The sequence below is a fragment of the Notamacropus eugenii genome, chromosome 5, assembly GCF_028372415.1.
Source record: "Notamacropus eugenii isolate mMacEug1 chromosome 5, mMacEug1.pri_v2, whole genome shotgun sequence".
Lineage (NCBI taxonomy): Eukaryota > Metazoa > Chordata > Mammalia > Diprotodontia > Macropodidae > Notamacropus > Notamacropus eugenii.
Window position 1 is genome coordinate 44384343 of NC_092876.1, and position 13931 is coordinate 44398273.

A 13931-nucleotide genomic window follows, 5' to 3' on the forward strand; every position below is an offset into this window, starting at 1 on the left:
CAGTTTGAGATCATTGTTACCTGCAAAGGTAAGGGAGGAGATGAACGTCAGAGGGAGGGAGGGCTATTTCAACAGAATAGGTTTGCTGGGGGAAGGAATTCACTCTAGGCATGAAAAGCTCCAAGATGAGGGAGGGCAGGAGAGACAAAAAGAGATTTCCAGCTTGACTGGAACTTAAAGTAAGGGATCTGGAGTCATATGGGATGAAATGGAAAGGGTGAAGCAACAGATTATGAAGTCAAAGTTCAGGGGGAAGCTGTCATGTGGCCCATCCAGCCCAATCCTCTCATTTTGCAGATGCACAAACAAGTCCAGAGAGGTTGGTGCTAACTCAGGGTCACTCAAAGAATAAATAGCGGAACTGAGATTTGAACCTGGGACCTTTGACTCCAAACATGTCACTCTTTCCTTTATAGCACAACCTCTCCATCCTAGAGAAAGATAGTGAGTCTAGAGGAAGATAGATGTTTGGAGTCATTGTATCCTCAAAAGGTGCTAGGTGTTCAATCTTAATGGAAAGGTGTGCATCGAGAGATGGCTTTCAAGAATAAGGAGATGAGAATCCCATTCTACCCTCCGCCCTCTGCAGTTTGTTCAGTTGTAGGTGCCACATTTTAGGAAGTTAGCAAATAGAAGCGACTGACCAGGACCAAATGATCAATCACCAAGCATTTATTAAGCACCTACTGCATATAGGCACTGAGCTATGCGCTGATAACACAAATACTAAAACAAACCAGTCCTTGCCCTCAAGTACCTCATATTCCATCAGGGAGACACCATGTATATAATAAGCATCATTTGTATAAGTATATACATATAGTATATAATAAATATTATATAAAAACAAATAAATGCATAATTTTTGAAGGGGTGGCAATAAATTTTGAAGGGAAGATGAGGAAAGGCTTTGTGTAGGATGACAAAAAGCTTTGAAATCCTGTTATATCTAGGAGCCGGAGTTTGTTTTAGGCCAGAGGAAAAAAGAGTTAGGAGGGAAAAGATACCTGTCTTCAGCTGGTTATTTGAGGAGTTGTTATGTACATGAGGGATTAGACATTGTTTGACCCAAGACAGCAAGACTAGAAACCATTAATGGACTAGAGAAGAAGGCTGGGGGGAGGAGGAAGAATTCAAGAGGAATGCCTGAAGGTGGGTGAATCAACACAGGAGGAAAGGAGAAAGGATGCGGATAAATAGAAGAAGCTCAGCCACAAGTGGGTGATGGACTTGGCTCTAATGGGAGCTCTAACCCCACTGGATGCTGGGTAAACTGAAGAGGGGGTTTGTCACCTCTGGCAAACCAAAATCGTTTGAACCAAGCCACCAGCAGCAGCAGCAGATCCTGTTTCTTCCAACACAAAGCTTATTTTAAAACAACCCTAAATTCCCAAGGGTGGGGTGGTTGGAAGCCAATAAGCAGTCGGTAAACTTAATTTCTATTTGAGGGAAAGAGAGGCAGGCTGGGAAGGGAAACAGACAGCAGAGCTCAACAAGGAAGGGTTAACTTCCCAAACAAGAAGATATCCCAACTTTTGCAAGTGAGATCCAGGAAGACTCCTTCTCCAGCCTGAGGCTCCAACCTCCCAAGGGTGGAGGAGGGAAATAAGTCTGGGCAGAAATGGTGGGAGGGGAGGAGAACCCTGGACTCTGAAAGTCCCTTGAGGGGAGGAAGTATGGGCCTCTTCTCTCCCTTCCCATCCACGGCAAAAGGAGGCACTTGGGGTCCTCAGGTAGCTACCTGGATGCAGAGACCTGCCGTTTGTTCTGCGTATCCTTGAAGTCAATGGGAGAAAGAGAAAGGGAGGAATGATGAGTTGTGGGACTAGATGAGGGAATGGGGAGGGGGACAGTCCCCCAACCTCCAAATGGATTCGTCACCGGGAGAGAGGAGGCGTTTCCCCCAGACTCAACTCGCATCGAGTCAGATTGTCAAAAAGGAAGCAACTGTCTGAACTCGGGCTTTGGAAAGGCACAGAATGAGCTCTGGAGACCACCGATGGGAGTATCTCAAGCTTTGGCAGGGACTCCTTCGTCCCGTTGCCCCATCACTACCACTCCCTGAGCTGCTGAGGCATCCTCCGGGTAGACACCAGGCACCCACCTGTCCCTCAGCCAGCCTTTGGCAAAATCGGACAGAACCACGGCCATTAGCGCCAGAAAAGGGCCAAGCCTATGCCAGCTAGTTCCTTAGGCACTTGGCTAGACAACAACCCGGGCCAGCCAAGCCTTGCCCACAAACCCTCACGGAGCCCCACCACTTGCCCATTCCAAGATCTCTCTCTGATATCTACTCTTCCCCTGGAGGGAGTCCCCCACCCCCATCCCCGGGGACAAAACTCGGGAGGTGGCCCAAGGCCTGGGACCCTTTCCTGTTGATAGAGACAACCAGAGGCCAAAGCTTCCCGTGCTAGTGCCCAAGGTGCGTCCCGATGGTCGTCCCCCCACCCCCAACTCCCCACAAACACACACATACACCGCACGCGCACACACAACACACATAATACTCAAGGGCAACAGGGCTGACCCCGGTTGCGCTTCCCACCCCTCTCTCTCAGCCCAATTCCTTTGCTCTACTATCAAAGAGACCTGGAAAAGGTGGCCCAGTCCCTTCCTGCACAGAGGGCAACTAGGGCGCTGCCCACGCCCCCCCACCCCCATACTTTCCTTGTGCCCAGCCTCCAGCCCAAGCGCTCAGCTCGACGCGATCACTCCCCCCACCCCCGCTGCCCTAGGCGCACGCAGCCTCCCCAGTACACAGTGCTCCTAGCCTAGAGCGCTCCCCGTTTTGCCCCCCTCCCCGGCCGTGGCTCTATCCCTCTGCAACACCCCACTCCCTCAGTGACAACCTGGCGCAGATCCCTCTCCTGCCCTGCCCAGCCCGTGCAGCTACCCTTCCTCTTCTCCCTCCTCCCTCGAGCGGGTCTCGAGCGCTGTCTCTGCCCTAGGGCCCGTGCCCAGCGTCCTCCTCCTCCCTCTCACCATCCTTGTGCCTGGCACCCGGGCACCTCGGGCTCTCCCTGCTCACCTGACATGTCCTCGTCGTTCTCCATCTCCTCTTCCTCCTCCTCGGGCAGCTGCGGCGGCTCCTCCTCTGTGCCCAGCGGGCCCCGCATGCCCGGCACGGGGGGGAGGGGAGGGGAGATGGGAGCCCCCCCCCGCGGGGCGCGGTGCCAGGCTTAACCCGTGCGCTGCTGGAGCTGCGGGTGCGGCGGGCGAGGCCGGCTTGGCGAGAAGATGGCGGCTACTCGTACCCCCCCCCGCCCCCCCAAATCTCAGCCCTGGACCCCGACCCCCTCCTTCTCCCGCCCGCGTAGCTACGCTCCCCGAAAAGCCCCTGGAGCGCCTTGGCTCGGCCACTCCGGAGCGCTCCGCCCACCCGCGCCCCGCAGCCCAGCCTGAGTCCCGCAGCCGCCCGCCGGCAGAGGGAGGGAGGCGGCGGCGGCGGCGGCAGCGCCGGCGGCACGGCGGGGGGGCGGGGTAGGGGGGGGGTGGGGGCACACATGCCCGGATTGTGACGTCCAGTCTGGTTGCCGTGGCAACCGCATCCCATCGTTCAGGCAGCGCTAGGAGTTCGCACCCGGGACCAACTTGGGGGGACTAGTCTGGAGCAGGCCCGGGACGCCGCGGGGGAGACAGAGGGGATCAGGTCCAAGAAAACTGTTGAAGCCCGGGACTGGGTGGAGGGGCATCTCGAGGCCCAGCGTGCAGTCCCCGTCGTGGCCTCAGAAGCTTGGGGAGACACCAGCCAGACGGCTGAGCGCCCCTCTAAGGCCACCGAGAGGGAAACGAAGGAGGGAGTGACAGTGAGGCAGGGGCAAGGAACTCAAGGGGCCCTGGCCGGGAACTACTCTCTAGACTTCTCTCCTCCTTCGTAGTGTAGTCTGGGTGGGGTGACCTCGCGCAGTGGGGGTGGAGGCCTACGGGAGCAGGATGCACCAGACCGCACCCCAAGAAGAACAGGAGATGTAGGGGGCAGGTCCCACGAGCTCTAGGTGAGAATAACCTGGAAATAAGCCTCGTTGGAATATGACCGACTCTTCTCTGCTTTCCTCCCACAGTATGTAGAACTCTCCTCCCCGGTCCCCCCAAAGCCCAGTCCCGTCCCCCACACACATCTCTAAATATACACCCTGGACACTGGCACCAGTGCTTCTCAGCGCACCTGCCTCTCTGGACCTGCTGGGGCAGAAAGGAAATAGCTGCTCCTGTACCTTCCAGTGAGAACATCATGGCCCAACCAGGGGGCTGCTGAACTGGCTGCTCCCTCCTCAGCCGTGCAGGCCAGAGTCCCCAAGTTCCCTTCCAGTCCTTAACCCTCCTTCCCTAGCTGCATTCCATTGCCGCTTTTACCTACTCTTGCTTTAAGGTAGGCTCTTTTCAGTAATCCCCTTGGGAGACAGACGACCTGTATTTTAAACTCAGGCCCAAATTGTTTGGACATCTACCCCTTGGCTTTCATCTAGATGCCGTGTCGGGGAAAACCAGAGGGGAAGAGCTCCAGCAACCAGCCACGAGCGATTAAGAAAGGCTAAGAGGCAGCCAAATTCTCACTCTGGAGCTGGGAAGGAAAAAAAAAGCAAAAGCTGTCACAAGCGAGCCCTGATAATGAAGAGAGAGCTCCCTGCGAAGACTTGGAGCTGCTCTGATTTGCGAGCAGAGTTTCGGAAGCCATGTGCCTGGAGCAAGACTTCCAACTTACAAAGCACCCCCGAGCTGGGCTGGGCAGAAGCGCGGACCTCGGGCCCTTCTGGAGAGGGCAGAATTTAAAGGATAGTCCTGTGTCCTGACCCGCACTCCCAGAGGGTTCAGTACAAGCACCTTGGATAGCATTTCCACAAGGAGCACAGAGCAAGCCAACAGCATCCTGATACCACCCACCCACAGGGGAAAGCAAATGTTTACCTTCCAGGATCAATCAATCAAAGGTCTGAGTGCTTACTCTGTGGCCAGCGGGGCACTTAACCTATCTGGCGCAAGATTTCACCCCGCCCCCCAGATCACTTTAAATTGGGGTTAGAGAATCTCACCAGAGTTCCTCCCGGGATTTGGGAAGGGGAGGATTTAGAAACTGCCACCCCTGTAGCAGGGGGAGCGCTGACTCCAGCTGACCTTTCTTGGCAAGAAAATTGAGGGTTCTGTCTGCCATTAAATGTTTGACAACGAGTCAGGTGGTGGCTTGAGGGCGCGGAACTCACCAGGGAGGTAAAGAAATCCGGCAGACCTTCATCCTTCCCGTACCACGGCCAAATTAATTGCCAGCCGGCCACAGATAAAAGGTCCTTATTGCTCACACAAGCAGTGCGGCGTGGGGAAGACGAAGCCTGCTTGATGGCCAGCCTCTGCTTGGACCACAGTGCAGCTGGCCATCTCCGGTTACTCCAGGCCCACCTTTTTTAAAATCGTGCTGCAGATGGAGATACTTAAGTCACTGGAGTGAATAGCTGACTGAAAAGAGCCAAGAAGGGGCCGGTCTCTGGGGTTTTCTAGGAAACAAACCAATTGACTCCTTATTTAAGGTTCCTAGGAGGAAAACATTCCATCCATTTGCTTCCACTGAGCACCTAGCCAAGGGGGACCGAACATCATGGATTCACACTTTTTTCCCCCAGCAAGGTATCATTAATGTCTATTTCCAAGTCCCACTTTCTTGCCTTACGTCTAGGGGAGGGGGAAGCCTCCTCCTGAGTGATTCACCATGAACAGTCACCACCAACCCCCCCAAATAACACTTTATCCAGCAAATGTACTCAGGGCTTCTCATCACCACCAGGAATACACACTCTTCCCCCTGGACTCAATCTCTAAATAACACCCACCCCAAACACAATAGTACCATCTGTCTTTGGGTATTGGCAAATCCCATGAGGGGACTCTGTCTTGTCTAAACTTTGCATCTGCTCTGGCATCAATCTAGCATACTAATCTGCATATAATCAATATTTAATAACTAACGTAAGGTGAACTGAAAGGAACTGGAGGTGCCATGTCCCACTCTGGGGAAACTGCTTTTCTGAGGTTTCTTGTCTCATTCACTACTGACATTCAATACCTACCTTCACAAGCCTGGGTAGCAGTTTAATTCGAGAGACAGTTATTAAGCACTTACTGCATACAGGTGCTGGACATACTAAGACAAAAACAAAAGAGTTCCTGTCCTCAAGAATTTACATTTATAAGTAAAGGCAAGTCATTTCAAGGGGAGGAGGGAAAAGGACAATTTGGAGCACAATCATAGATCTACAAAGGACCTCATGGACCATCTCCCTCCTTTTACTAAGAAGGAAGAAGCTAAGGCTTAGGACAAGTGAGTTGTCCAAGACACAAGGGTGTCAAAGGGAAGTTTTGAACTCATAGCCTCTGATTCCAAAGCCAGGGTTTTTTCCCTACTGTACCAATATAACTCCATGAAAAAGGCAGGTCTGATGTAAAAGGTGACATTTGAACTGAGCTTTGAAGGGAACTAGGGAGAACATCAATAGCAAGTACACTGATGAACTGTAGTGGGGCCTGGACAAAACTGTCAAAGTGGGAAGGGGAATGTTGTATAAGGGAGATGCTAGCAAGTCACCTAGATAGGAGCAGAGTGGGAGTGAAGGGCCTTAAAATGGCCAGGCTGAGAATTCTATTCTATTGCAGAGCCAAATACGGAGCCACTAAAGATTTTTGATAAAAAGAAATGTGATTTCGTTGATCTTTATGCTTTATAAATATCAATTTGGCAGCTATATGGAGGATGCACCACAGAAGGAAAAAAGGGAAACACAGGGACCAATTAAGAGGGCAGCTAAGTGAATAGTGTAAAGAGCACCCTGGAGTCAGGAGGTTCAAATCTAACCTCAGATTCTTAAAAAGCTGTGTGACCCCGGGCAAGTCACTTACCCCCTACTGCCTCATAAAAAAAAAAAAAAAGAAAGAAAGAAAAAAGGAGATTATTACAATAGTCCAGAAAGAATGTAATGGGGACCTGAACAGAAGCTGTGTGAGTGGAGAGAAGGGGCAGATGATGCTCTTGTGATATAATCAAGACTTGGAAACTGACTGCCTTCACATAATATCCTGATTTCCATACAAGCTATCATGAACCTTTATCAAAATTACCATAGCAATTGAAGTCAACAAACACCGATTAAACATCAAGTGTGTACTAGCAGCTGGGAAGAGAGAAAATGAAAACTCATTCTCCGGTTCCTGCCCTCCAGGAGCTTACGGACCATCCTGGTGAAGTGGCTAGGACATTAGAGCTGGAGTCAAGAACTAGGGCTCCCCTCCCATATCCCAGCTCTGGTTCTGACTAGCTACATGACCGTAAGTTATATACTTAATTTTTCTAAGTTTTAGTTTCTTCATCTTTAAAATGAGAGGCTTGGACTGTGGAGCATAGCAGAAGGGGAAAAGGGGGCAAATGTTCTGACCTTAAAAAAAGGGGGGGAAATGGAGCTCTAGGCCCAGGAGTTGACTTCAATTCCTGTTCAGTTCTAAAATGTATCACTAAAGAGATGGTTTACAAACAGAGGAAGTGATCACAAAGGATTGCTGAGGCTTCCAAGCATCAGAAATAGGTCATCCTAGGCTAAATTGAATTCCTTTTTTCAACAGAGCTGCAAAACTAGCAGAGGAGGGGTCTATATGGACATTGTTTGCATGTTGTCTTCCCAATTAAATGGTAAGCTGCTTGAGGGTAGAGATGGCATAGTTATTCACCTTATCTGTTTTCCCAACTTGCTTCTGCATTTGTTTGTACCCTCTGCACTTTGCTTAGTACCTGCCACATAGTAGGTGATTAATAAATGGCTGATTGACTCAAGTGCTTTCTCAAGGGTCACACAGCTAGGTCAGAGGTAAGACTTGAGGTAGCTCTCTACCCACTGCCTCTTCTTTCCATGAGTTCACTCATAAAATTTTTTTTTAAAGAGCAAGGAAATTTTTCATTTCGTTTCTCTACCCTCAATGCCTAGAACAGCATTTTGCATGTAGTATGTGTCTGCTAAATGCTTTTTGGAGAGTCCATTAACTGAGGAATGACTGGGGGAAAAAAACCAACATTCTGACATGACAAATACGAAGAATTCAAATTCAAAGAAAATTGAGAAGACTTGCATGAAATGACTAAGGAGTAAAGAATAAGGACTAAGAGATGATACAATGATCACGTTAATGTAAAGGAAATCAAAGGATACAGAAACTGATCGATGCAATGAACAGTCATGACTCAAGAGCAAGTCAACAAGTCAATGAGCATTTATTAAGTGTTAACGATGTGCCAGGAGCTGTGTTAAGCAAGCATTAGAGAAAACAAAGAAATAGAGAAACAGTCCCCACTTGTGAAGAGCTCACAGTTGAATGGGGAAGGCACTGGTAGTAAGGGGAATCAGGAAAGGTAGGACTTGAAAGAAGGAAATGAGGATGGATCCTCTCAGCAGAGATGGGAGACTAGAGGGGCAGGATGAGGCAGGTGTTATCAGATCCAGCCAACGTGCAGTGTCTGTTTTAAGCACAGTTCATCATTACAAAGGAGAGTTATTTTTGTCAGGGTAGGGAAGTAGCAGCAATGTAGAAAAATGTTTACTTTTTAAAAATTCTCATTGGATAACTAAAGGCTTTCTCCTCACATCGCATCTCTGGGATACAAATCCCACATTCCTGGGCTAGCCCTAATGTCCACATAGAACTTCCTCAGTCAATCATCTTGACGCTCTATGGATTGAGGCCCATCAAGGACAATGAAATAATCACTGCCCACAAGTCTAAGATCTAAAAACCAAAGCCTCCTCTTCCATTTAGCGTCTTCAATGTGAGAATACTGGTTAGGCACAGCAATGTCTCTTCTACAGCCAAGGCCCCAGGTGGGGGCAGTTAGCACAGCTGGGAGGGCCTCAGCGCAGGCCAATTTCCAAGCCTACTGGAACAGCAGAAAATACTGATTGTATGGGGCTATGGAATGACACTCCCCGCCTTCTAAGTCTATGGCTGCCACTAATCAGCTACAGAACCGTGGGCTTCAACCTCCAGTTCCCTTCTGTCAGATGGGAGAGACGGGAAGATAGTTAAGGTCTCTTCCAGAGGTTGGCACACACAGGATCAGAGATCTGGAGCTGGAGTAGACTTTACAGGATTGTCCGCACCCTCTCCGCACACATTTCATTTTAAACATGAAGGAAATAAGGCCCCGAGAAGATAGTTATCAAAGTCATGGAGGAAAATGGCCAAACCTAGATGTGAACCCAGATCCTAAGACTCTCTTTTTGATAATATCCAGCCTCAGGTACTTCCTAGCCGTGTGACCTTGGGCAAGTCACTTCACCTCCATATGCCTCCATTTTCTCAACTGTAAAAGGGAATAAATAACATCATCTGTCTTGCAGTACTGTTGTGAGGATAAAAAATGAGATAATATTGGTAAAGCATTAAGCACAGTGCCTGGCACATGCTTATTTCGCCGAATTATTTAACTGAATAATAGCAAATATGCCCTCATTTGGTCCTCACAATTTCTGTGGGGATTGATAAGGCAGATATCACTTCCATTTGACAGATAAGGAAACTGAGGCATAAGTTATTTAGGCAGAATACCTGAGAGTCACAAAGGAAGTTTCCCCATTCCTAGCTTTGTGCTCCATCTCCTAGTTGTATAGGGTGGCCCTGAACCCCCCAACTATGCCACTGAGAAACAAGTTAAGGGAGAGGATGGGATAGATTTTCCTTTGTGTAGCCATCAGGGTTTAGAACAAGTGTTATTAGGTAAGAGTTCCTTTTGTGGTCACTGAAATAAGCCAAAATTCCAAGAGTTTTTTAACTGAACAAGTGGGCCAGGGTGACAATTCTCTACTATCTCACACTTTCAGTAAAAAAAAAAAAAAAACCAAAGGAGAGAAAACTCCACAAAATCACACATCAAGCTAGAAGAGACCTCAGGATGGAAGGAAGAACAAGGTGACAATTCCCTTACATCAACCTTAAATCTCCTTGCTACAACTTCCTGATGTGGGGAGGTAGGGCTCCTCCCAGGACCCTCTTCCACCTAATGGGCCTTCAAAGACTTCTTCTCCAAGCTAAACAGTCCAAATTCCTTTAAGTGTTCCAAAGTCCTGTGCTATCGTCATCACCCTGCTCTATGTGTCCTCAAGTTTGCAAACATCTTTAATAAAATACGAGGCCCAGAACTGAATACTCTAGATGTGACCTGACCAAAGCAGAAAATAGACTAGGACTGTCTCCCCCACACCCCCCACCCCTGGTCATCTGAGGTATTCTACTTCCCAATGTGGCCCAAAATCCCAGTGGCTTTGACTCAAAATGACCCACTAAGGCCACCAAAACTCACAAGGCAACATGAAACATGATTCTAAATCTGACCTTTTCAGATTTTGCAAATAGGTATTTTTGCTTACCACTTTTTTTTTCCACTTTGTTCACTGATTCAACAAATAAGCACAAGTCTGTATTGAGGTCTCTGGGAGGTATAACTCTGGGTAAAGCAATCCCCGATCATCCTTCTTACATAGCTAATAATCCCAGTAATGGGCATTAAGAATAACTTCTAGCTTTGAAAGGGATCTTGGTAAATTCTACGACATGGGAGGATGTTTTGATATGTGGAAGTTTTTTCTTTAGAATTATCACCACGTTATTTCGTGTCAACGCGGAAAAACCAAATGAACAAATATTAACCTATAAGAATTCTTAGATGGAGGTCAGCATTTTGGGGTATTAGCACTACTATCATAACTCAAATAATATCCAATGCTTGTGAGGTCCAGAGCTGGTGAAGTATTCTACAGCCAACTCTTGACTATAATGAACATTTTTACATCACGGATTCATAAAACTAAACCTGTGCTCCTGCGTATTTCAAACCAAGCAGGATCATCCATCAGCCAACCAGGCAGGGAGATCAGCATCTCCAAAAACTCAGTGGTCCAACATTCAGCTTTAGCACAGCTGAAAATCGAAATTCTGATTCTCATAGGCAGTGGGGCCTCATGAAGAACACTGCAAATCAGTGTTAGCAGCCAAGCCTCTCCACTGGGAGACCCAGAAAGTCCAATGTTCAAGTGGTTATATAGCAAACCCAGATACTGAAAAGAAAGTAAACAAAAAGCACTATTGGCACCAGGCTTACAACTGTGAAAAAGGGTCCAACACATGGCAGGCACTGAATCATAACAGACAAACATCACTTTCAGAACAGACATAAGTTATCGCATACTCACTTGAATAGGAAATATTTGGATAACTCCTGGGGATTGAATTTCTGCTGTTGTAGAGACCAATAAATAATCAGTTAAGGAAAGTCACTAAACTATCCCTACCCACTGACCTAGTGATCTTGCTACTGGGCATATGCCCAAGAATCAGAGCCAAAGGGAAAGAGTCCCACAGGCACCAAATTATTCTTAGCTATCATTTCTGCTGTAGCAAAGACTCTAAAACAAGAGCGGGTGCCCATCAACTGAGGAACTGGACAAGCTGTCATATGACACAATGGAGCATTACAGTGCTGTAAGAAATTACCCACCCAAGGAATTAAAAACATGGGAAGACTTGTTATGAATAAAGATAAGCAGAAACAAGAGAACATCGGCAATGACTTACAAAATACTAAAGGCAAACTAATTGCAAAAATCAAAGCCATCTCTGCACTGAAGAATTGATGATGTCAGCCCCTTCCCTCCACCCAGTAGAAAGCTGATGCAAGTCACTGTGTCTGCTTCAACATTGCTATATGAGAGGGTTCAATAGGAGAGGGGACTCCTGGGGTGAATGACTGGGAGGGAAGCCAAAGGCATCAAAGGAAGTTTAAATGACACCAGAAAAGGCAGCTAAATTCAAGATGAATTGCAATGACTAGTCCTGATCAGGATGAAACACTCCCCTCCTCAGCAGAGGCTAGAGTCAGAGGTTTAGAACTGAAGGCACCTCCGAGGTCCCAAACCCAACTCTCCCACTTAGTAGTTAGGGGAGGATTGCTCTGGACTCAGATTTGCTTCTTACTGGCTGTGTAACCTTAGGCAGATCACGACTTCTCGGGCTCTCAGTTTCCTCATCTTTAAAAGGAAGGGATGGGAAGAGATGACCTCTGAGGCCACAGAGAGGTTAAATGTCTTGCCCAAAGCCACGTAAGCAGTAAACAGCAGAATGAGGATCTGAATCCCAGGAACTCTAACTCCAGATGCCAGTATGGAGTAATGCACAAATTCTAAGATAGAATTGGGTTCTGATTATACTGAGAAATGACTGTAATGCAAAAAAAAAAAAAAGGCAAAAAAAATGTCAAGTCTGAAAAAATAGTCCTTGCACAAGAACCATAGCCACATTAGCCACTTTAATATAAAATATGATCAAACGCCTCATTACAAGAGCTCAAAAAGCATGTTTAAAAAAAATCAATGAACTTAAGTCTTATACAAGTTTAAAAATCTGGGGTGAGTTTAATAAAAAAAATTTTTGGTTGCCAATTTTCAAGCCAGAATGTTTTTACAACCCCACTAGAAATATCTGCAGACAGTGCTTTCTTTAAGTAGACAGGTGGTCACTGGAACAGACTATATTCTCATATCAATTCTAACATTTAATGCAAAACCACATAAAATCATTTTGCCCCTCTAAAGAATGACCCATGACTCCTTAAGATGGAAAAATCTTTCTATTAAGGGTAAGAGGAAGGCTACGGAAACAACTCTTCTTCAAGGGACATTTACATAGCGATGGGATTTGTCTGGGCATTTTCCTCAAGTTCAAATACCGAGCTCTCACATGATTACCTCAGCCCACAAGAGCTAAAGTTGAACAGCTCCCAGGTGGGTCTATTCTAGAGCCAGTCTAAGCTGATTCCTGGCCATTGGCCTACCACCTCCAACCAGAGGTGAACTTGAGCCAGAGAAACTGGTTGCAGGCATTGGGAATGTTGCAAGCACCTTAATTGCAAACAGGAGACAGCTCCAGAACTGTTCCCCCAAATACTTGGAAAATGCTTCTTAAATCTTCAATCTCAAAGTAGCCCTTCAAAGTCTCATTGCAATGCCATTAGAACTTTAATTTCTAATTTTTACGTAGCAAACTGAAAGCCTAAACAGAGACAGGCTATATCTCTTCAGGAACATAGGCTTTATTCTATTACCTCAAGTTTGCCAACTTGCAGGGTTATTTCTGTCAGGCAATTTTTTTTTTATAGAATCAGCCTGGTAGGAATCACTTCCTGATAACATTTCTTAGCTTCCCATTTTCTATCGACATGGAGTCTTTCTTTTTGACCAATAGTACCCAGTGTAGACCACCATTTAAAACTTGGTAAACAGGCCTGTTCCTTATCTCTGGCTCCCCCTGCTGGAGGCCACCGTCTGCAGCTGCACAGCAAAAATAAGGATTTTTTCCAACAATGGCTATTGACTAATATATCCTTGTACAGACTTACTCCATTTAAACCATACTTTTGTCACACCCCATGCCCAATTCTGCAGGACAGATTGTCATTCAAGATAATGGACTGTCTTTTACTTTGGATAGGAAAAGGGCTATTCAAAGCAGCTTCCTGTCCAGGTCTAATTTTTCATCAAAAACAGGGAATTCAGCCAAATGCCCCAAGAAATTTTTTGTAAGCACTTTTATTCAAGTAACAGTTTCCAATCTGATTTAAAGGGCTTCAAAGGGAAATCAGTTGTTGTTTTAATGAACTAAGAGCCCCCAGATTTGTATCAATTGTGTATCAATTTCCTTGAGGAAAGAGACAGACAAGACTTAGTAATTGAGGGAATACTTTCCTCCAAAGTCACTAAGTGGAAGGGCTAACTGCCTTCTTCTAAGCAGAAGGCCCTTGTCGACCTGCTAAAAGCAGCCAGAATTTGCATCAGGTCCCTTAAAATAACTTTTTTTTTCAGTTCCAATTTGGCACTGTTACATTCCAGACTGAAATCCCCAAGCAGAAGCAGCTC

At 47.0% G+C, this 13931-nt stretch overlaps 1 protein-coding gene and 1 long non-coding RNA gene across 10 annotated transcripts in view; one reads left to right on the top strand and one right to left on the bottom strand.

Moving 5' to 3' along the window:
- CHD5 (chromodomain helicase DNA binding protein 5) overlaps positions 1-3248 on the bottom strand; it is a 146577-nt gene extending 143329 nt beyond the window's left edge. For all 9 annotated transcript variants that reach the window (XM_072608706.1, XM_072608709.1, XM_072608708.1 and 6 more), the window contains exon 1: positions 3029-3248. In XM_072608706.1, the coding sequence (XP_072464807.1) occupies positions 3029-3116 (88 nt within the window). In that variant the 5' untranslated portion in view covers positions 3117-3248. The remainder of the gene's footprint in view (positions 1-3028) is intronic.
- Positions 3249-3548: 300 nt separating this feature from the next.
- Positions 3549-13917, top strand: LOC140504121 (uncharacterized). Its single transcript, XR_011966970.1, has 2 exons — positions 3549-7308; positions 7600-13917. It is a non-coding gene; the product is annotated as an uncharacterized lncRNA (long non-coding RNA).
- Positions 13918-13931: the final 14 nt, after the last annotated feature.